The following is a 23,218-nucleotide window of genomic DNA, read 5'->3' on the forward strand; positions in this document are numbered from 1 at the left end:
ATCTACGCAAGATTGATCCAGTTCTAAAGAGAAACAGTTCACACAAAGATGATCTCAGCACCTGGAATCATATGCCCTTAATTCTAGAACTAGAGGGGTATAAAAGATAGGAGCAGGGTCTTCAGGAGTCTGCATCAGGCATTCATTCTCCAAGCCACACTGAAGATAGGAGCATTCATTCTCCAGCCACATTGAGGATTCTCCTTCCACTGAGGAGAGGCAAATAGGATCAGCCCATTCAGCCTGAGGTAGTGGTAATAGCTAGTGGCAATCTGCTTTGCTTTTTTGTTCTTCAGCGTGAAGTTTGAACCCAATATCAGCCTCTGGGTCTTTTATTTATCATGTTACAGTGTACAGTGTGGGAAAAGTTCACCTAATAAAAGGGTTGATTATTATTCTGGCACTGTCTTATGAATACGCCCTGCCTTTAATTTAAATCCCCCAAAACAGAAGAGAGAAGGAAGTGTGAGGTGTGTGGAAGTTTAACAGTTCACCAGTGTAAGCCTTTAGATCCTGATGATAGCACAAGCTGATAGAGAGTACTTGGTTTTAACCGCCTTACTCAGTCCTGCTCACCTATTGTCTCTGGTGGAGTTGTGCAGTATGTCCTATTCCAGAGTGTCAGTGGCTAAATAAATTCAGATGCTCATAAATACATTCCTTTGAAAATGAGTAAAGCAATTTTTTTCATTTTGCCAAAATATAAAATAAATATATATATTTAGAACTTAGGAAGATCACAGAACTTTCTATTACACAGGTACCATGTGTGTAATACTGGAAAGAGGAAGTGGTTTGTAAGCATAATTTTCATAAAACAAGAACTGTATTTATTTATTGAGGCAGTGTCTCTATGTAGTCCTAGCTGTCCTGGGGTTCATTATGTAGACCACACTGGCCTTGAACTCAGATCTTCCTACTACTGACTTCCCATGCTGGGATTAAAGGTGTGTGCCACCACACCTGGCAAAACAGGTAATTTAAGAGGGTGCATATAATTTTGTAGCTGGTGGATTGGTTTTGTTTTGTTTTTCTTTGCAAAATTGTTAGTATCTGTATGGCCCACAATAATTAGGTTGAGAAAACTAGTTAGTGTATCTTTCTTTTCATATTTCTCTCTTTTGTTTTAGACTCGAGGATCAATACCTATTTTCTGGTCACAGAGACCAAATCTGAAGTACAAACCACAACCGCAGATCAACAAAGTAGCAAATCATGTATGTATTTTCCTGAAATTTTCACTGGTTAAAATAAAATCTAAGTTGTATGAAGGGTAGAGGTGATATGAGAGCCCAGCTTGCCTGGGGAGGACCCTGCTCACACAGAAAGAACCTTTGTTCCTTTTTGATTTGCATATAGAATATATATTTGCTTCCCACAAGTCACAATTCAGTGTCTTCAAGGCCCTTCTCCTGGGCTATAGAACAAACTGCCTCAAATAACATGTTATAAGTACTGAAATGGAGACTTCCTGAGTGGAATGGCAGAAATGAGCACTTGGGAAATCTCAGTGAGGTTTATAGAAAGTAGTGTACCCGTCAAAAGTTGTGTTCAGAATTCACTTAGTGATACTGCAGTGCAGCGTAGAATTCACTTAGTGATACTGTAGTGCAGCGTAGAATTCACTTAGTGATACTGCAGTGCAGCGTAGAATTCACTTAGTGATACTGCAGTGCAGCGTAGAATTCACTTAGTGATACTGCAGTGCAGCATAGAATTCACTTAGTGATACTGCAGTGCAGCATAGAATTCACTTAGTGATACTGCAGTGCAGCGTAGAATTCACTTAGTGATACTGCAGTGCAGCGTAGAATTCACTTAGTGATACTGCAGTGCAGCGTAGAATTCACTTAGTGATACTGCAGTGCAGCGTAGAATGGCTGTAACAACCACATACCTCATGGTGTTTCCAATAGGCAGAAAGCATGGCCCTCATCCTGCCATCTTGTTAAGTGTAAAAATGGGATAGTTGGGGACTGGGGAGATGGCTCAGTAGTTAAGAGCACTGGCTGCTCTTCCAGAGGTCCTGAGTTCAATTCCCTTCAACCACATGGTCATTCACAACCATCCCTAGTGGGATCTGATACCCTCTTCTGGCATGCATTTGTATGCAGATAGAACATTCAAACATATAATAAATCTTGAAAAAAATGGGATAGTTGAGGTACTTTAAGAAATATGGTAAATAATATATAATGTAGTTTAATAAACTGTATACCTTTCTCTCTCTTCTAGATGGATGGTTTCCAAAGGCATTTTGATTCACAAGTAATTATTTATGGAAAACAAGTCATAATTAATCTGGTAGGTTTGAATGTTTCTTTGGCAGGGAGACAACAAAACAAAAGCACTTTTTTTTTTTTCTTTTGGTTTTTCGAGTCAGGGTTTCTCTGTGTAGCTTAGGAGCCTAACCTGGCAGTTATTCTGGAGACCAGGCTGGTCTCGAACTCACAGAGATCCACCTGCCTCTGCCTCACAAGTGCTGGGATTAAAGGCATGTGCCACCAATACCTGACCAAAAGCATTTTAATTAACAGGAAAATTAATGTTTCCACAACTTTTCATCAGACCAAACAGAAACTTTTTCCACCTTCCCCTCATTCCTAGTGATTCTGTTTTTCTATCTGATGCTTCTGAATTTCTCTGTTTTTATGTTCCTTATATCTGTAGACTCATACAATATTTGTCCTCTGTGTTTTTACTGGTTTCACTTAGTATAATGCTTTAAAGATCCATCTATACCTGCCAGAATTGCATTGCATTTAAAGACTGAATAACATCTTATTGTAGGAATATAAGACATTTGTTTATTTATGAATTGATAGGCATTTGGGTTATTTCTATCTTTTGGTTATTATGAATGAATTAAAGAGCATACCGACACTCTTAGTTTTTGAAGGTGTTTAAAGAAGAGTTGTATTAATTCTTATTAAATCCTTAAACTTTTAGTTAAATTGATTATGAAGCCATCTTGTAGACCAAAGTTTCTGTTCTGCTGGTCCTACAGCTGTTTACTTGTCCCAAATAAACACACAGAGGCTTAAATTAATTATAAACTGTTCGGCTGATGACTCGGGCTTTTTATTGGCTAGCTCTCTCTGACTTATTAACCCATTTCTATTCATTTGTGTAGCTCCACATGGTCTTGGCTTACTGGTGATGCTCAGGTCTCCTGCTTCCTCCAAAGTTAGATAGTGTCTCTCTGACTCCGCCTGCTACCTTTCTCTATCCCTGTTTGGATTTCCTATCTGGCTAAATCCTGTCTGTCCATTGACCAAAACAGCTTTATTCATCAGCCAATATGAGAAACATATATTCACAGCATACAAAAGAACATCCGCCATCACCATCTGGTCTGGGGCTTTGTCTCTTTCCTACTTACTGATTTGTTTATATTTTCATTTTGTGGAGGGAGAAGGTGGTGAGGTTGAGGCAAGGTTTTACTGTTAGCTCAGGCTACCCTTGAACTTAGCTTTCTTCTTGTCCCAACTTCCCAAGTGCTAGTATTACATGTATGAGTCACCACATCCAACTTTCTATTCCAGTTTTCTATTTCTTACAGTTCAAGTTTAGTAGATTATATATTTTTAGAAATTTGTTCGAATCAAATTTTTTTTGTTTTGTTGTTGTTTTTTGGAGAACAGGGTTTATCTGTGTAACCCTGGCTGTCCTAGAACTCACTCTGCAAACCAGGCTGTCCTGAAACTCACAGAGATCCATCTGCCTTTGCCTCCTAAGTGCTGGGATTAAAGACGTGTGCCATCACCGCCTGGCAGAAATTTGTTGAACTGTTAAGTTGGATTTTTTTTTTTTTTTTTTGGTATGAGTATCCATCATATTTGCTTATAACTCATTGTTTTTCTAAAAATTATTATCAGTGTTCTCATTGTCATTATTGCTTATAGTAATTTGAATCTTCTCTTTTTTTCTTGTTCATTATCACCAAACTTGCCAGTGTTTTTCAGGAAGCAGTTTTGTTTGGTTTTCTCCTCCGTTTGTCTCATTTCTGCTTTAGTCTGTGTCATTCCCTTCCTTCTGCCACCTTTGGGTTTCCTTTGTTTTCCAGCTCTTTAATGTGTTAGGTTTTTTATTTGAAACTTTTTCTTCTTTCCTTCCTTTATTTTTAAATATTTATTTTTATTCTCATGTCTATAAGTGTGTCACCTGTATTTATTTATGTGTACAGTGTGTGTGCATGGTACCTACAGGAGCCAGAAGCTATCATCAGATCCCCTGGGACTGTAGTTGTAGATGGTTGTGAGCCACTATGTGGGCGCTGGGCATTGAACCCAGGTCTTCCTTGAACTCCTAGTGAGCTTCTTTCCTCTGCATCCTCAATGCTAGAATTAAAAGCATGTTGCTACCACAACTAGCTAGTTTTTGTTTTAATATATGCACTTGAAGTAATAAAATTCCCTCTTACCACTATGTTTTCTCTCTTAAATTCTGGTATGTTGGATAAGCCATTTTTCTTGTTTGTTTGTATGACTGATTTTCTTTAAAAATTATGTCTTTGATAATTATAATGTTGTAACACTGGAGTCAGTTTTCTTCCCAGAGCTAGTTGTGCTTTGTTTTGTTGTTTTGGTTTTTTGGACATTAAAAATTATAGTGATGCATTTGTTTTGATACTTTCCCAGAGACTCTTTTTGCAAAGGTTTTCCTCACCTTGTATGCTCACCGAATACTCTTTTAATATGTTCAGCTAATGTTTTGGCAACTTTGCTGAATTCTGAATATTGAAAAAAGACAAAATAACAAAATAAAACAAAGAACAACCCACCTTCTATTCTTTGGAAACTGACTCTGTACTGAGACAGCACAGTTTACCAGTTAACCAGCCAGGCATGTTTGAAGGCCAAAGAGCAACAGGCCCATGTTTGTAGTATTAGGATTTTTCTGGACATGTTTCTTGCCTGAGTGTGGAAGTAACTTTCTGAATCTTTCATATATACTGCTGTTTTTGAATGTCCCTATTTTCCAGAGAGCATCACTTGGTTTGTTCAGGCTTTAGATGGTTTATGTCTCTATCCAGAAAAAAGCTCTTGCCCCAGGTTCCCATTGATAATAGTTCAGTTGTAGTTTTTACAATGAGTCCAGTGTTTTTTGACCTTCGTTCAGTTACACAACACAGATGATTTAGTGCTGGTGTGTATAGTTGTGTGTACATCCATCAGGTCTGGTCTGCTTCTGTTGGTTTGGTGAAGGGAACTAAAAACAAGATTCCTGTTGTTTACCACAAAATTCATCACCTTGTATAGTGGAGGAGGAAGGAAGGACAAAATGCTGCAGAGATTTCCTACAGCTTAGAAGGCAGCCTTCCCTTCCCTTCCCTTCCCTTCCCTTCCCTTCCCTTCCCTTCCCTTCCCTTCCCTTCCCTTCCCTTCCCTTCCCTTCCCTTCCCTTCCCTTCCCTTCCCTTTTTTCCCTTCCCTTTTTTCCCTTCCCTTCCCTTCCCTTCCCTTCCCTTCCCTTCCCTTCCCTTCCCTTCCCTTCCCTTCCCTTCCCTTCCCTTCCCTATCCCCCCCCCCCTTCTCATTTCTCAAGACAGGGTTTCTCTGTGTAACAGCCCTGGATGTCCTGGAACTCACTCTGTAGACCAGGCTGGCCTCAAACTCACAGAGATCCAGTGCTGGGATTAAAGCTGAGTGGCTTTTTCTTGATGGATATTTTGTTGGTGGCTGTAAACTTTGATTGTTTTCAAAGTTGGTTCAGGTGACTTCCTTTTCAGAGTTTCTGTGCCAGAATGAAAGCTTAGCATTTCCTTGTTAATTTCCTGGTATCACTCTCTGTCAAAATAGAAAGTCATGCTGTTTTAATTTTTTTTTTTTTTTACAGGTGAACCACAAGGGTTCAGAGAAACCACTTGAGCAAGCATTTGCAAAGATGGTGTCATCCTTGGGGAGTGGGATGATCAGGTATCTCACTAAGTGTCTGTTGTAGATCTTTCAAGTCACATGTACACTTATGCATAAGAATACCAAGAGTATGCTATTATATTTTAACTTGTATTTTAAGAAAGTGTGTATGTGTGTGTATGTCGAGTGCCCATGGATGCTAGATGTAAGCAACCCAATATGGATACAGGTTAGTGGCTATGAGTTGTTACTACACGAGCTGAACCAGTTTAACACTTGTGTAGTGACCTTGTCTGGAGCAGTATCATTGCCTGCCCCATTAGTCGCAGATGGTGGTTTTAGGTACTCTGTGTGATGGCCTGCTTAATGCAAGGCTACAGCTGGTAATTTTGGTCAGAGCACTCAAAATAATTTACAGTGCTGCTTTTTTTTTTAATATTTATTTATTATGCATAGTGTTCTGCCTGCATATATGCCTGCAGGCCAGAAGAGGGCACCAGATCATTATGGATGGTTGTGAGCTTCCCTGTGGTTGCTGAGAGTTGAACTCAGGACCTTTGGAAGAGCAGCCAGTGCTCTTAACCTCTGAGCCAGTTCTCCAACCCAGTGCTACTTTTTTGAAGTTGCCTTTTAAAATGTCTTTCTTGCTTCCTGTCATTGGCCCACATGTATCTTAGTACTAATTTCTGTACTAATATCTTACCATTCTCTCTTGAGGTAACCATTGAAGTGGTAGAGTCTCTTATAGCTGCTAGTGCCCATCCTGGATTATAGAGTGAGGGAGTCACGCAGCAGTGGACGCTTTACCTGCATTTCCACTCTGCAGACAGGGGCACACTGTCCTTCCAGTCTGTCCTACTGGCGATTCCCCAGCAGGAAGTTGGGGTTTATGCCATACTTCATGTAGCCAGTCTTCTCCATTGACTGTCAGAGCTTTAGTAATGATTTTTCTACCTTCTTAAGGGGAAGGTGACAAATGGTAGGTCACCTTCACATTTGGATATCATCTGATTTTAGAGTTGTGCTTAAATATTAGGTAATTGCAAAGGGTTCATTATAGATTGACAGAGTTGTCTCTGCATATATATATATATGCATACACACACACACACACACACACACACACACACACACACACACGTATAATTTATAGATGCTGGTAAAGGAAAGTGATTTGTAGGTTAGGCTGGGCAGTAGCTAACTAACACTATAGAGACTGTCTTGCCTCCCTGCACTTCTTACAACCCCTAGTACACAACAGATACCCAGCCTAATCCACCATAGACTGAGCTGAGTTTCAATACTTTGATCATATTGATGTGGAAAGTGGTAAGAAGAAACTGCATTCTGTGCACACAGGGATAGAAAATAAATATATGCTAGGTATTTGGTTGGCTTCCACCTCTTGGAGTGTATACGTCAATAGTGTAAATCTGATCTGCTTTATTAGCATTTGCTGTGCTTCTCAACTTTTATCTGCAGGACCCTAGAATAACGTGAAAATAAAATTTATCTTACAATGATTTTAATTAATTTGTCCTCCCCCATAGATATGAGCTTGGGAAGTAAGTGTGTGTGTGTCTGTGTATGTGAGTAGTAGTAGTTATGTGTGTGGCAGTACTAAGTAGGTTTGTGTGTAGTAGTAGTTGAAGAATTAGGGGAAGTGTGTGTGAGGAATAGTAGTTATGTGTATGTAGTAGTGTGTGTGTGTCTGTCTGTGTGTGTGTGTGTGTCTGTCTGTCTGTGTGTGTGTGTGTCTGTCTGTGTGTGTGTGTGTGTGTGTCTGTGTGTGTCTGTCTGTCTGTCTGTGTGTATGTAGTAGTAGTAGTAGGTGTGTGCAGTAGTAGTTTGTGTAGGTGTGTGTGTGTGTGTCTGTGTGTGTGTGTGTGTGTGTCTGTCTGTCTGTCTGTGTGTGTCTGTGTGTGTGTCTGTGTCTGTGTGTGTGTCTGTGTGTAGTAGTAGTAGGTGTGTGTGTGTGTGAGGAATGGTAGTAGTTGTTGTTTTAATAAGCCCAAAATGAAGGAGGCTCTACATTCCTATTACTCATGTTCACATATTGAGAAAAATAATCTTAACAGTCATTATTAATAGAAGGAAACTGAATGGTCTCATCAGTTTCTGAGTATGTGGGGTTTTTTTGGTAGGTACATTGCCTTTGACTTCCATAAGGAATGTAAAAATATGAGATGGGATCGACTGAGTATTTTATTGGATCAAGTAGCAGAAATGCAGGATGAATTAAGGTAAGCCATATTACTTCCTTAGAGAGGTAAGGAGGAGAGGTAGCTCTGTATGCCAGTCTTACTAATTATATAATTACTTAGCAATTTTGTGAAGTTATGTCACTGGGTGCTTATATGTGCTGTTTTATTGTAATTTTTTTGTATTGGAAGAATAACTAAATCCCTACAAATGGGACAATGTCAGGAATATTCATAATAGTTTTCAATTTTTACATAATTGCAGTTGGTTTATTACTATTTTGGTTTTAGTGGTCTGTCATTTTATTACAGCATTCCATTAGGAGCCTTCTTAATGACAATTTTCAGTGTTGTCTTTGCAGCCTGTTAGGTCACAACATAGTGTTAAGATGCTTCCTATCACATGAAGATCTGGGTCCTTTCCTTGCCTCTGGAAGAGTGTGCTGCAAGTGGTTCTCTTTACATGAGTAGTGTCTATCTTTTTATGTGTGTTAAAATTTTGCCTATAAAAAGATTCTTCAGTGTAGGATTAGTGAAGCAAAAAATTTGAACATCTTTATGGTGATTTTTGACTGTGTTTGCTACATGTTTTAGAGTGCTGGTTCACAGGTTTACTGTTCTTTGTACTTTTGTCAGTCTTACTTATATTAAAGCCAAAATAATCTATACACCTTTCTGTTCTTTTACCTCTGTGATAGTTCTAACCTGGCACTCCACATGTATTTTTTTGTTTAATTTTTAAATTTTTGACAGTTTTTTTTACTTGTATACAGTATACCAAATGTACATTTAAATGTCAATTGTATCTCTGATACACATTTATTTGGTTTTTAAAAATATATTAGTATACAAAGCTATTGACTATATTTAACTTCATTTCCTGTGATTCTGTCATGAGCATAGCTAGTGAAGGATGATAGGGTTGTTCTGTGGCTGGCTGTTATGAGAAGACACTGGCTGGGCTGGGCTTGTTGGTGGATACGGCCATATACAAGAATGTTTGCAGGGTGGGACAGGGGTGGTGGCGCACACCTTTATTCCAGCACTTGGAGGCAGAGGTGGGCAGATCTTTGTGAGTTTGAGGCCATCCTGTTCTATATCAGGAATTCTAGGACAGCCAGGGCTACACAGAGAGACCTTGTCTCAAAAAGAAAACAAAACAAAAAGAATGTATGGGGAAGATTGAATCTAGAATCTTTGTCATTGTTCTCTGTACTCCTCAGAGACGTTGAGCGTTTACTAGAAAGTTAGGTGATCTCTCAAGATAGTGTTTTTCCCAGTGACTTTTTAGGTAGTGGGAATAATCGGCTCTTGTCAGTTCTGACACGTCTCAGATCATCCCCAATTAGCCATATGATCTAAGGGCCTGATGGTTCTTCTTAAACGTTCTCCATTGTGAAGTAGAGAATAATACTTACCCAGTAGACTTTCCTGTGTAGTGGTATTTACAGATTGCCTGTATGGGCACTGGTGACATACCATTTTGTGCAGGCGCATCCATGCACACACGTGTATGCTCCTTAGCTGGAGCCAGCCTCGCTTGCACTGCAATGATACTATATAAAGTGGTATTCATTTAAAAACTTTCTTCAAGGCCCTTCTCCCTCAGATGATGATTTCAGTTTAGTTCTGATGTAACTATTGCATTCCTTCCAACCTCCCCGCTGCCAGAAATTGGGGGAATAATTTCACTTCTAGTTTTCAAACTAAGCCATGCAGACTTTGCTTTTGGTTTGTGTGTTAACATTCTATTTCATTCAGTCCTTAGAGCAGCTTAAGAATTGTACTAGTACCTCTGTTTTGTGTATTTTAAAAAAAAAGAAAAAAAATCCAAACAAACCCTATTTAAAGTTATGCATCTGGGAAGTTGACAGCGAGCTCAGGCAGGCAATAGATTGATTGTTGTCAGAGTCCATGTTCTTAACCACATTGAATGTTGTCAGTTTTTTCATTCATAGCATCTTGAGGAGCTTGTTAAAAATAAAAACACGCAGAAACTTTTCATCATGCCTGGCTACTATACGCATACTTGAGTGATCAAAGAGAGAGGAAAATTGGATTCGGAAAAATGTACTTTTTATATCTTGTTCTATTTGCATGGTCATCCATTTTAAAATAGAAAAAAAAACATTTTAAGAGCATTTTCCAACCTTTGCTTCAGAGATTATGATTCTACTGATTCTCAAGGCTAAGGATTTGTATTTGTAACTCAGGAGATTCTGATAGGGATTTTGGAGAAACCATTAACTCCTAAAGTAATCATGTTAAAGTGGCCTTAGGAAACATGGTTTGTTTCCATTGCATTAAGCTCCTTCATGGTTCTCCCTGTGTGCGATGCTTTTCTCTGCCTGTGATGACTTCTGTTGAAAGCTGTGTTTTGAAAAAGGAGCTGTTGCCAGGCAGTGGTGGCGCATGCCTTTAAACCCAGCACTTGGGAGACAGAGGCAGGTGGATCTCTGTGAGTTCAAGGCCAGCCTGGTCTACAGAGTGAGTTCCAGGACAGGCTACACAGAAGAAACCCTGTCTCAAAAAAACAAAACAAAAACAAAAGAAATGAAAAAATGAAAAGGAGCTATACTGCCTCAGCCATTTATTATTACCATTTGGGCTAGAAAAAAATGAAATATGTCTGCTGTGTATTCCATCTGACCTTGTAATTTATGGTTTTACTGAGGTCACTCCATGAAACCTGTGTTCCAAGAGCTGTGTAGCTGGTGTGTTTAGTGTACTTTGGCATAGGAGTGCTCACACAAATGTGTTTCAGTTATTTTTTAGTAGACTCTGCTGGCAAGGTGGTAACAAACCAGGAAGGAGTTTTCCGCAGCAACTGTATGGATTGTCTAGATAGAACAAATGTGATCCAGAGTTTATTGGCTCGCCGTTCTCTTCAAGCCCAGCTGCAGGTGAATATTGCTTTCTTGAATCTTTTATTGAAAAAGAATATATGTGTTAAAAATAATAAAGAACCTTTGAAAGCCAGCAACAAAAGTACTCACATTGCCTACACCCTAATCTGACTTTTTAACTTTGTACCTTGCCATCATTGATACATACACGATTTCCATAACTACCATCAGAGCACTTATGTGGTTCCTAGTTTGCCATTTTCCTTTCGTACTGTGGACTAAAGGAGTGTCAACTCCTAGACTGCATCCAGGATATTAAAAGAAGTCCACAGAGTCAGCCTTTCTATCTAAAGGTTTTAGGGAGAAGGAACAAGCACACATTTTCCTGATGGTGTCACTGTTTATTCTCTCATGTTGGAGTCTGTCCTGCTACCTAAAGCCTATAGCAGCATGAAGGCACACATGAAACTGGAAACCTGGAGGTACTGCATGACTTGCAGGCAGCTTGGGGGTTTTGAGGGCATCTCGGCAGTCTTTGGTATTTTCCTAAGTTGGGGAAGGAGGGACCTAATGTTATCTGGTCAGTTTCAGGGACTTGCTGAGCTTCTGAGTTGTTTATTTCCTTAGTGATAAAAAGCTTTACTGCAAGATGAAATGTTTTGTCTTGGAGGAAATTGTTATACAACATGGAGATGTCAAAAGAATCAGGATCCTGAAGCAATTAGTCCCATCCACAGTCAAATGCAGAGAAAGTGAATGTTGCATTTTTGCTGGTGCCCAGCTCACTTTCTCCTCTTTTCACAGTTCGTGATGTGTCTTAGTTAGGGTTTCTGTTGCTGTGAAGAGAGACCATGACCATGGCAACTCCTATAAAGGAAAACATTTAATTGAGGTGGAAGCTTACTTACAGTTTTGGAGGTTTGGTCCATTGTCATCATGGCAGAGAATATGGTGGTGTGGAGAATGGCAGCATGAAGGCACACATGGTACTGACAGGAGGGGCTGAGGATTCTACATCTTGATCCAAGGGCAACAGGAAGTGAACTGAGATAATGGGCATGGCTTGAGCATATATGAGACCTCTAAGCCCACCTTCACAGTGACACACTTTCTCTAGCAAGGCCACACCTATTCCAACAAAGCCACACCTCCCAATAATGCCATTCTCCCAGCTTTTGGGGGCCAGTTACATTCAAATTACCACAGAATGCAAAGGGGTGATGTTGCTCACCTTCAAGCAGGGTTACCCACATCAGTAGTGAAATCAAAACAATTCCCTATAGATTAGCCCACAGGTCATCTTAATCCAGACAACCCTTAATTGAGGCTCTTCCCAAGTGACTCTAGACTGTGTCAAGTTGATAATTAAAGTAACCATAGTTGGGCTAATTCCTAGAAGTCGAATTACAAAATTAAAGTGAATAAACATATTACTTTCAGCCGGGCATTGGTTGCCCACACCTTTAATCCCAGCACTCGGGAGGCAGAGGCAGGTGGATCTCTGTGAGTTCGAGACCAGCCTGGTCTACAAGAGCTAGTTCCAGGACAGCCTCCAGAGCCATAGAGAAACCCTGTCTCGAAAAACCAAACTGAAACAAAACATACTACTTTCTAAGAGGGCCCATATCAGTTTACGTTGATGTCAGCAATGAGTAAGTGAATCCATCCCGTTGAATTCTAGTTGCGTTGGCTATTTTTGTTTAAGGCTTGTCTTGTCGTTTGTTCTGCTCTGCTCTTTGTTTCTGAGTCAGGGTCACTGTCGCACATGTAGACTTCTAACTCCTGATTCTCCCGCCTCAGCCTCCTGAATTCTGGGATTACAGATCTGTGTTATCACATGCAAGTTTTCTTTTCTAACTTAGTAGTATATCAAGATTGTGTTGAAGGGTTCAGTTGGTAGAGTGCTTGCTTAGTATGAGGAAGTACAAGATTTGATGCCACATAAACTGGGTATGGTGGCATGTAGCTTTAGTCACAGCATTTCGAGATGTAGGCAGGAGATCCGGGCCACTCTAGGCTATGAGAGACCCTGTCTCAAAAACAAGTTTTTTTTTTTTTCTTTGAATCTCTTGTTCTGGCAAGGGACATTAGCTTCTTGATTAAACATTTCTGGCATAATTGCCTTATTAAGATTGTGCTAAGGATAAAAAAAATAGATGCAAATAGCTTCTTTACGTATATTCAATTTTAAATATGAACGAAGAGCCTAGATTTCTAAATGACATTGGCATTTGTTGTGAAGGACAAAGTATGTTCCAAATGTCTAGATAATTTGTAAGTATTCCTCTTTGTTTTTAACAGTTTTTGACACTCAGGAAATTTTGGTGTCTGCTTTAGAAAGAATTATTCATGAGCCATAAAGTAACTGTGTCAAAGGAGTGGTAGGAAGCCTCTAGTCTGCTGTGCCATCCATCTACTGAAGATACTTCAGCTGTTCTTTTCAGTGGTCACTTGACTGATTAAACAGAGCCCGCAGAATTAGGGTTTATAATCTTTCACATGCTGAATACAGTCTGATGAAATATAGTGAACTCGAGAGCATCTTTGGGCAGGAGAGTCTGAGGTGGCCTTGTTAGATGGTGTAGGAACTCTCCCATGGTCCTTATCCCTCCAGGAGGGGCAGTTTTTGTGAAGCTAAAAGCCACCGAGGGCATTCTGACTCCTTGGTAAGAAGTAGTGAGGTGTTATCTGAGGGGTTCAGAGAGTTGACGATCTGAAACAAAATTCAACACAGGACCCCCCCCCCCCCCGAGAGTAATCCATAGAGGAGAATTCAGGGGCTCGGCTACCTGGAAATTTTATAAAAAGGGCTGTGTGTGTGCACATGTGTGTAAGCTCGTGTGTGGTGCAGTTTGGGGGAGATGAATATGTAGCATTTATCAGATCGTTAGAGGTCCTTGGGGTAGAAAGTAAGACTTGAGTGACTTGTATGCGAAGCCTGGGATGGTGAGTGGTGAGGAAGGCAGAAGGGCAGAGGGAAGGAGGAGTAACAACTTAAGTCTCTCAGTGTGTTTCACTTTCCCTTTTCCCTCCTGGGTGCCATCTAGCTATTATCCCTGTTGTCCTGCAGCTTCCTACAGTCTGTGGTGGGTGGCCAAGAGCTGAGGCACACCTGTGCTTTGCATCAGCAGGAAAAGAAACCCCATGATAGAATTTGGGAACTGTTGCCTTTTCTTCCCAAGTCAGGTCTGCTAAAGTCTTGCCACTCATAAATATGGGTGTGATTCTTTTTTAGAGACTAGGAGTTTTGCATGTGGGACAAAAGCTTGAAGAACAAGATGAATTTGAGAAGACTTACAAAAATGGTGGGTAATTTCTTAATAGGAACAAAGTTGTTCAAATTTTGAAATTAATATTTTGCATTAGAACTTTAGTTGGCATCTTAATCACTATCAGCTGTTATTTTATTTTTCCCAAAGCCTGGGCTGATAATGCTAATGCTTGTGCCAAACAGTATGCAGGAACTGGTGCCTTGAAGACTGACTTTACAAGGTAAGCCACACTTTAAACTTGTGTTTCACATCAGTGACTTGTAGTCCTAATGCTTCTGGAGTTCCTGTGGTCAGCTTTCGGGGATAGCTCGAAAACCAAGCTCCTGGGCCTCACTAGAGCTTGGGCACGGGTGGGTTCTTACCTCCTTGGGGCAGTCTGATGCACAGAGAGGGTTGAGGGCTCGATGCTGCTTCTCCAGCATCACTGTGCATCCTGTCTAAGTCACCAGTCCGATCACACAGGTTTGGGGCACAGCCTGTGAGCTGCACCTCTGCAAAGCTTCCAGACAATGCTCTTGCTTTTTTCATTTGTTCTAGGTGCCTTTGGATCTTTTCTGTAACACTAAAGATTTCCTGGGAGCAATTGTTGTTCCTAGTTACTGTGTTGTTTTATACCTCTTAACATGGGCTATACTTCTTTTCATAGTTTTGTTTTTGTACTAAAACTGTTTCACTTTCTTGTGTCTGCTTGGTAATGTTTTAGGGAACAAATACAATTGACCCTCTTATCCATGAGTTGTTATCTGTGGATTCAGCCAGCCACTAATCAAAGGGTTGAGGAAAATGCATTTGTGTCTATACTGAGCATGCACAGATTTTTTTCATATCATTATTTCCTGAAAATACAGTCAATACTAGGTATGAATAGGATACAAGGAAACACTACACCTTTTTTATGAGACTTGAACATCTGTAGACAAGTGTCTAGTAGAACTCTTTGTGAGACTTTTTTTAAAAAAGATTTTATTTATTTATTACGTGTACAGTCTTCTGCCTGCATGCCAGCAGAGGGCACCAGATCTTATTCATGATGGTTGTGAGCCACCATGTGGTTGCTGGGAATTGAACTCAGGACCTCTGGAAGAACAGTCAGTGTTCTTAACCACTGAGCCATCTCTACAGCCCCCAGGGATAATTTTTAACATCTTTGCTGCTCATGTATTTCTGTAACCAACCAACAGTCACTGTTTAAAAACTTCAAATTCACTATTCATGTATATAATTTAAAATTGGACCTTTTTTAAACCAGAACTGGGAAAAGAACTCGATTGGGACTTATAATGGATGGCTGCAACTCATTATTACGGTATTACAAAAACAACTTTTCTGATGGATTTAGACAAGTAAGTTTGTACTTTTTTTTTTGCATTGAATGGTTATATCTTTGCATCATTGCTCAGTGTAGTCAAATTTGGAAAGTTCACAATTTCCTTCTTTCTTTTCTAGGATTCCATAGACTTATTTCTTGGAAACTATTCAGTGGATGAATTAGAATCTCATAGTCCTTTAAGTGTTCCAAGGGACTGGAAATTTCTTGCAGTAAGAAACTTATGATTTTTTAAGATTGGAAGTATTGTGTCTGAAGGTTGTAGAAAACACCTCTGAAAACATTGCTTGCTGTTTCCCCGAAAAGAGAAACCAGAGTACAGAGAAAATAACTTTGAGTGTTTGCTTTCTTTGGTGACTCTACCATTTGTCCTTTTGGTATAAGAACACATAAGGAACTGTGGGGGAACCCTTTTTTCGTGAGAACTTCAGTCTTCTTGTGATCAGGGAATTGCTAGAGATAAATTGTGAATGAAAGGCAAAGTGTGTCTGGGATACTTTGCTTCCTTTTCGTCCTCTGTTCACAAGACTTTGGCAGAGTGCCTGATGGATGGTCGTTTCCCAAGTTTGAAGCAGAAGCATGCTTCCTTAGATCTCATAGCTTTAACAGTGTGGAGACTTAGGTCACTGTGATTGAACCCATGAATAGTGGTGCTTGATTTAAAAAAAAAAAAAAAAAAAAAAAACAAAAGAAAAAACCTGTGTGTATAAGCTTGCAGAAGTTTTGCTGTTTTCCAAACCAGGTGGACACGGATGACTTCCTAGCCACTGATTGTTTCTAAACAGCTGTGTCTTTCAATTGTATTTTCCAGCTGCCCATCATCATGGTTGTTGCCTTTTCCATGTGTATCATCTGCTTGCTTATGGCTGGTAAGTGCACTCTTGTTTCATAGTCTTCCCCCCTTTTGAGACAAGGTCTTACTGTTTAGCTCTGTCTGCCTGGAGTTCACTATGTAGATCAACCTGACCTTAAACTAAAAAGATCTGTGTACCTCTGCCTATGTGTTTTGAGCTAGACAGCATCTACCACTAGGACACATCTCTAATTCCTAGTAGTTTTCTGTTGTTGTTGTTCCTGGTAGTGGTGATTCTTTGTTTAAAAATCTTTTTCTTTTTTATTTAAATTAATATACAAGCTATTTGATATCATTATGGCATTTTCACACAAAGTGTTTTATGACTGTCCTTCCTTATCTCTCCTACCCCTTCTGCTTTATTACTCTTATTATCACACGAGGGGTGCACATGTAAAAGTTAGAGGACAACTTTGTGGAATTAGTTCTCCTTTACATCCAGGGATCAAACTTAGGTTTCCAGGCTTGCAAAACAAGTACCTTTACCTACTAAGCTATTTGATTGGCCCTGTTTTTTAACTTAAGGTTTTTATAATTTTTCTTGTTATCAAACTAATTCATAATAATTATAGAGAACATAAAGGCAAAAATGGGGGAGAAGTTACTATTCTGCCTTCTAGAGATAAGCTAACCCTTCATGAGTTTTTAAATTATTATTATGAGAGTGTGTTGTGTAAGGCAGAGTGTATGTGCATGGTGCATATGTAGAGGTCAGAGAACAACTTTGAGGTGTTGGTTCTCTCCTTGTACTGTGGGCTGTAGAGATCAAACTCAGATTACCATGTTAGCTCAGAGCCTTTACCCTCTGAGCAATTTTGCTAGCCCCCATTCATATTTTGGTGTTCATTTTGTTTCTTGAGGCAGGGTCTCTATATTTAGCGCTGGCTGTTCTGAAACTTGTATGTAGACAACTGTCTTGATGGCATCCTGCAGATGCTCCTCCCCAACCTCTCATGTCCTTTTGTTCCTGGCTTTGTCTTCTGGCATGCTCCTCACTAAGCTCGTGAATATAGAGAAATGTATTGTTTAGAGGTGGAATGCCCTCCTGGTATACCCGGTAGAACCACCATGTATTTTTCTGCACACAATGATTTTCTCACTTGTCTTTACTACCCAGTCATCAGATCTTTGAGGGAGAGACTACTTTGTTCATTGTTTTGTCTGCTGTGTCTGAGCTGTAGTAAACCCTCAGGTGAATTAGGGATTGGCATCCCACAACCACTGCCTTAGTCTTTACTACCATGGTCTGCACTTCATAAGAGGAGTGCCATGCATCTCTGTCCTCAGCAGAGTTTAGCACTGTAAACAGTTACCACATAATTTGATAAAGTATTATAATTTGTTGAGTAAAGGGGAGAAATTATAGTAACTTGTCATCCTAGTTAACATACTTCTGTAAAGAACCAGACAGTAAATACTTTTGTCTTTTATCTATTTCATGTTGTTGATGTAGTATATTTTTTGACCTTCTAAAAATAGAAAAAACATCCTTACCTACAGTAAAAACCAGGATAAGGATATAGGAATTGCTTGCAGTAATGATGCTTTGAGTCTATGTCAGGTTTTATGGCAGGAAGGAAAAAAGGCAAACCCAGTCAGCTGTGTTGGTTGCTCAGAGGCCAACAACTGATTTTAGTCACTCCCTGGATCCTCCGATTTGTGTCTTAAAAAACACTGCCCAGTGGGTGCCACTGGGAGTCTCTCCCACTATAGATGAGTTTTGTTTTGTTTTCCATGCCCACTGCTGGTTAAAGAACTTCTGGAGGGATAAGAAAAGTTAATCCCAAGATCTTGGCCTTAGTGAAGTGGAGAGTTCCTCTGGGAAGTGTCTGGTAGCTTATAGGAAACTGTTCTTGGCCTGGGAAGAAGCACAGTGTTTGCCTAGCATGCTTGAGGTCCTGGTTCAGTCCTGTCCTGGCTAGGTTTATTTTTTTCCAATTTGATGTAAGCTAGAGTCATCTGGGAAGAGAGAACTTCACTTGAGAAAATTCCTTCACCAGACTGGCCTGTAGGCAGGACTACGGGGCATTTTCTGGATTAATGATTGATATGGGATGGTCCAGCCCACTGTGGAAAGTGCCACCCCTGGACAGGTGGTCCTGGGTTATATAATGATGAATGCAAACTAAGCAAGCCATGGAGAGCAATCTATTAAGGAGCAGTCCTCCATGGTCTCTTTCAGCTCCTGCCTCTAGGTTTCTGCCTTGACTTTCTGTCCTGGCTTTCTTCAGTGATGGATTGTAAAGTGTAGGCTAAATGAAGCCTTTCCTCTCCCAGGTTCTTTTGGTTATTACATTTATCACAGCACTAGAAATCAAACCAGGACAAATCCCCAAACAAACTAACTTGTCTACTGCACAAAACTTTTAAGACTCAGCTAAGAAAATTGATAGTGTTGCAAATTTAGGAATATTTTTGAGTAAAAAGATATTGAATGATGTGAATGTAACCTGTCAGGTGATGCATGTGGATTGGGTAGCTGATTTCTGGCCCTTGCTGTGGTTTTCGAGGGAACATAAATGCATTACAACCTCTGATGTGGTAGGAAGTCCAGAAGTGACTTCCTTCCCTTGAATGACCTTTCTAGCCGTTTGACTCTGCATGTGTTTCTCTACAGTTGAGGCCAGCAGATCTAGGAGAGAAGTGAGCCAAAGCTCAGCTCTTTAAAGAGGAAAACAAAATAGGTCTTTTTTCCATAGGTGCTGCTAACTTTCATAAATTCTGCCAGCAGAGTTATGTTAAATGTTGTTAAAATTTGTTATGATTTATAGTTGATTTAATGTAACTTTATAAATATACACATCCTGTAATATGTGTTTTTATAGGTAATTTGAAATACCGTATTGATCATAGAACTATGATTAATTAAGCTATTAGTAGTTCATTATGCTAATAAAGCACTTAATCTCAGTAATAATTATGATTTTTGTGGTAGTTTGAAAGATAGTAGTCCAGTTCTAACAGTGTGGCCTCTGGTCAGTAGCTTCAGTATTGCTGGGAACTTGTCACAGAGGCAACAAGTTCTTAGGGTTTCACAGCTGATGGTTTATTGAGGCATGAAGAGTTGAGACCCTTGGTTTAAACCTTAGGAGGGTCTTGTATTTTTTTCCTATGGACATGCTAGTAAAATTTAGTATGAAGTTGTGCTTATACAACTGGCAAGATGTGGCATCAACAAATGATGCATTATCTCTTTCATATCAACAGGTGACACTTGGACAGAAACCCTGGCGTATGTCCTCTTCTGGGGAGTTGCAAGCATTGGAACATTTTTTATTATTCTTTACAATGGCAAAGATTTTGTTGATGCTCCTAGATTGGTCCAGAAAGAAAAGATAGACTGAATTTGTGTTTGTGGAAAGCGGCTTGGCTTGGAAGACTCCATGATGCAGAACTGGAGTCTTTACTGACCTGCTTTCCACATGAGTCCCAAGGTCTTCTTAAAGCCTTTACCCAGAAGCACCTCTTGTGGTCTGGGCTGGGTGATGTCTTAGGGTTGTCGATATTACTGACTTGATCTCTTCACTGTTGGGATGGTTATATTTATAATTTGAAGCTATACTGTAATTGAAATGTAGCTTAAATTCAGCTCACACAGATCAGAAAAAATCTATTCACTGTCAAGTTAATCAGAAGTTCACAGATAAGTAATATATTTTAAAATTTTAACTTCTTTCATTATTTAAGACAGTAAAATTATTTTTCTAGCTCTGTTTCATTATTGTCATTATAAAGCAGCCACTGTTAGCAAGCATATTTTCCATATATCTTTGGGCTTTTCTTAAAAGTTTAATAGTACGCTAATCCTATCTTTATAGAATGTCTCTTACAGGTATCAAGTAGTTTGCTAAGTTGTAATTTCACAAGAAGGAAGAGGAGAATGGAATCTAGCGTTGTTCCAAGTTTCTAGTAGCTGCCTCTTGGCTTCAGCCAGCTTGAGCTGCTTAGTGCCCTAGCAGCTTAAATGTCATGAAAAGTTCAGATATATTTTATCTTTTTTAAAAGGTGTAAATGAAATCAAAGAATGTAAAGTCTGTCTCTTATGCTAAAGGTCCAAAGTTGCCTCTTTTTAAGACCTGCTCCATTGTGGAAAGTACAGTCTACTGGCCGGCTGCTTCCTCCCGCATCTTGTGGGACCTTTTTTTTTTTTTTTAATTTGTGTGTGTGTGTGTGTGTGTGTGTGTGTGTGTGTGTGTGTGTTACTCATTGAGACATGCAGGCAGGCCTCATAGAGGGTCTTGTGCTAGATTTGGTTCACACTTGGAGTAGCAACTGCTTTTCCATGCATGGTACTCTGGCTTTCTCACTTTGTAAAGGTTTTTGTTGGCTGTCAATAAGTGTCTGAAATTTAGTGCTTCCAGGTAGCCATAATTCTCCAAATCAAGGACCAACTTTAATTTGTGCATAAAACAGACTGAAAACTACGCTTCAGAAGCTGTGCATAGTTGTAATTGTAAGACAGGTTATATATTAAAATTGTAATTATGAAGTTTAGATATTAGAACAGTATATAAGGTAGTATCATTGCACTATCTTACAACAGTTCAGTTAAACACTGCTATGGTACATCAGTGTTTTGCTTGAAAATATGTAGAGTTTTTTCTAATAGTAGTACCTTATGTTGTCCTTAAATATTTCTAAAAGCGCCTTTATTTTAACATTACCTTTTCTTCAACATTATCTTTTATAAACAATAAAAGTTACTGCTTTTAGAAACTCTGGGAAAATGTAGCTTAAAATCAGTCATTAAAACTCACAGTAGGGTAAGTAAATAGAGCCACCTATTCTGACATGTAAATAAGCATAATTTGTTCCAAAGATGGAATATTGAAGCCCAGCCCATGTCTACTATAATGTGTTATTCAAATGCTACTGGGCTTTTCATGTCAACAGCTACAGCTAACACCAAATCTGAACTGCTGATGTGGCTACTTTGCAAGAACTAATTGTCAGTGGGTTAGGCTGCAAGTGATCAATGTTTCAGAGCCCTGCAGTGATTTTGTTTAATTCACGTACTGTACATCCATATGCAAAAATAAAATGCCATATTCTTTTCTAACTACTGTTGGTGTTATTTCTATATTTTTATCAGAGGTGGTATTTTTTTATCTTAAAGCAATGTTTGATCATTATAAGTAAACAACAAAAACAGTACCTTCTAAACTGTTCTCCAGTGATGATCACCTAAGACAGTTATCATTATTTTCTATAGATAAAGCTAGGGCAACGTTTAAGAATATGTAACATTAAGTGAGGTTTAATGTCCATAAGGGTATCTCTACTTACAAATTATAATTGGTTTCAAAGTAGTATAGATTGCAGGATGATACAGAAGTATGGATAGATAAGTGATACAGGTTGCAACTGATACATGGGAAAATAGTACATATTGGAAAGTATTTTTAGGGCTGGAGATGTAGCTCTGTTGATAGAGCATGAAACCCTGGGCACGGATTTCCAGCACTCTATAAACCTGTAATGGTGGCCACACCTGTAATCTCAGTACTTGGAAGGTGGAGGCAAGGAAATCGGCACAAGGTTATCCTCAGCTACATAGTGAGTTTGAAGCTTGCATGTGATCCATGAGATTCTGTCTAAGAAAAAAAGTTTTCAGGTCATAGAAAGGTGTCACTGAGCCTAAGAAAATTACTGAGTAAACACGTTAATGCAGGAATTCCTTGCTTATGTGGGAAGTGAGGTGAAATTCCTTGAAAATGGCATCCAAGATATGTACAATGTACATGTTTATACATCTACATATGTAGGTATGCTTTGTGTGTGTGTGTGTGTGTGTGTGTGTGTGTGTGTGTAAATGTATATATGTATGTGTATATACACACACACAATGTTTTCATATCTATATGTATATGTGTGTATGCTTTAAAGATTTGTTTCCATATTTCCTTAATTTCCCCAGGTTCTTAGTGAAGTAACTAATAAAATGTGGTAGGTAATTTGAATGTATTTTTTGTTCACTGTGAGAAGATAGACCGGCTCTTAATGGCCTTACCATGTTAATTAACCTATCATTGTAACAAGTTCAGGGCATTCCACAAGGCCATATTTAAGGTTCTGCTGAAAGCAAGTCTACTTTTAAGATGACTGTCACTGTTGGCAAGATTCAGTTTCTCCCATGCTTGTGGGGTTGACCATCCATGCTGACTCTGGACTGAAAGCCATCCGTTCTCTTCAGACAATAATTTTTACATCATAGCCAGCAGTGAGTCTGCAATCAAGAAGGAAGTGTTCCCCATCACTTTTACTGTATCCTTTGCACTAGACTGTCAGTGGCTCTAGCTCATTTAAGGGCAAGAGATTACACAAAAACATCAGTACCAGGGGGTGGGGATCTTTGGGGATGGTCAGGAGAGAAGGAACACCAGGGAAGTAGAGGGCTAGTAAACTGGAAGTAATTGGGGGCTTCTTGGAAAAGGTGGAACTTAACCAGGACGTGTGTGTGTGTGTGTGTGTGTGTGTGTGTGTGTGTGTGTGTGTGTGTGTGTGCGCGCGCGCGCGCGTGCGTGTGTGCATGCGTGCGTGCGTGCGTGCAGACAGGAGCCAGAGACGGATGTGAGGTGGCCTGCTATCACCTTCCACTTTGTTCCTCTGAGACAGGGTCTCTCACTGGAGTGATACTCTCTGGTCCTCACGCTTGCTCAGTAAGTGTTGTCATTCATTGACCCATCGCTCCCCCCCACCTCTACCCCCAGTTTAAGATAGTGTCTCTCTATGTAGCCCAGATTGTCTCCAAACCTATGATCATCTTGCCTCCTATGTGCTGGGATTATAAACCTGTTCCAGCATGCTTGACTGTTTTCTTTCACTTTTTCGTTGGTGGTTTTTTTGTTTGAATTTTATGAAA

General features: G+C 39.6%; 1 protein-coding gene across 2 annotated transcripts in view; it reads left to right on the plus strand.

Annotated features, from left to right (window-relative positions):
- Sacm1l (SAC1 like phosphatidylinositide phosphatase) overlaps positions 1-21,419 on the plus strand; it is a 55,438-nt gene extending 34,019 nt beyond the window's left edge. For both annotated transcript variants that reach the window (XM_027415519.2, XM_027415520.2), the window contains 11 exons: positions 1,131-1,217; positions 2,236-2,304; positions 5,838-5,917; positions 8,002-8,100; positions 10,823-10,961; positions 14,140-14,209; positions 14,324-14,396; positions 15,426-15,519; positions 15,623-15,715; positions 16,315-16,372; positions 19,564-21,419. In XM_027415519.2, coding sequence (XP_027271320.1) covers positions 1,131-1,217; positions 2,236-2,304; positions 5,838-5,917; positions 8,002-8,100; positions 10,823-10,961; positions 14,140-14,209; positions 14,324-14,396; positions 15,426-15,519; positions 15,623-15,715; positions 16,315-16,372; positions 19,564-19,700 — 999 coding nt within the window. In that variant the 3' untranslated portion in view covers positions 19,701-21,419. The remainder of the gene's footprint in view (positions 1-1,130; positions 1,218-2,235; positions 2,305-5,837; positions 5,918-8,001; positions 8,101-10,822; positions 10,962-14,139; positions 14,210-14,323; positions 14,397-15,425; positions 15,520-15,622; positions 15,716-16,314; positions 16,373-19,563) is intronic.
- The last annotated feature ends 1,799 nt before the right edge of the window (positions 21,420-23,218 follow it).

The sequence above is a fragment of the Cricetulus griseus genome, chromosome 4 (genome assembly GCF_003668045.3).
Source record: "Cricetulus griseus strain 17A/GY chromosome 4, alternate assembly CriGri-PICRH-1.0, whole genome shotgun sequence".
NCBI lineage: Eukaryota > Metazoa > Chordata > Mammalia > Rodentia > Cricetidae > Cricetulus > Cricetulus griseus.